This window comes from Eimeria mitis, genomic scaffold (genome assembly GCF_000499745.2).
Source record: "Eimeria mitis Houghton genomic scaffold, Emh_scaff258, whole genome shotgun sequence".
Taxonomy (NCBI): domain Eukaryota; phylum Apicomplexa; class Conoidasida; order Eucoccidiorida; family Eimeriidae; genus Eimeria; species Eimeria mitis.
This window is the reverse complement of record NW_013570921.1, coordinates 7,692-8,149: the sequence shown is the minus strand read 5'-3', so window position 1 is coordinate 8,149 and position 458 is coordinate 7,692. Positions and strand designations below refer to the sequence as shown.

The 458-nt window shown below is 61.4% G+C and overlaps 1 protein-coding gene across 1 annotated transcript in view; it reads right to left on the bottom strand.

Moving 5' to 3' along the window:
* EMH_0005680 (uncharacterized protein) overlaps window positions 1-458 on the bottom strand; it is a gene marked incomplete at both ends in the record, with an annotated part of 12,040 nt that overhangs the window by 9,214 nt on the left and 2,368 nt on the right. The window contains one exon of the mRNA XM_013497279.1: window positions 27-440. Within this exon, the coding sequence (XP_013352733.1) occupies window positions 27-440 (414 nt within the window). The remainder of the gene's footprint in view (window positions 1-26; window positions 441-458) is intronic.

Below are 458 nucleotides of genomic sequence, written 5' to 3'. Positions count from 1 at the left end.
TGCAGCCTCAAGAAGCACCAAAACACCCCGGCATCTTCTGCTGCAGCAGCGAGCAGCACACGGGGCCATGCTGCTTCGGTTGCTGCTGTTGCTGCTGCTGCTGCTGCTGCTGCTGCAGGCAGCGGCGTCGCCTCGACATGCAAGGCAGCACCAGCAGCAGCAGCTGCTGCTGCAGCAGGTGGCAGCAGCAGGCGAAACGTCTGCAGCACTTCGAGTGTATAGGCATCCAGCAGCCTGCACAACAAGGAAGGCTGCTTCTTGCTGCTGTTGCTGCTGCTGCTGCTGCTGCTGTGTCCCTTCTTTGGCAGCAGCAAGCTGACGGCCAGTACAGCATCCCGGTGCTGCAGCTCCTCCGTCTCCTCTTCCTCATCATCTTCTTCTTGCTGCTGTTGCTGCTGCGGCAATCGCAGCGGCAGAAGCAGCAGCAGACGTCCCCCTACCTGCGGACAGCAGCAGCA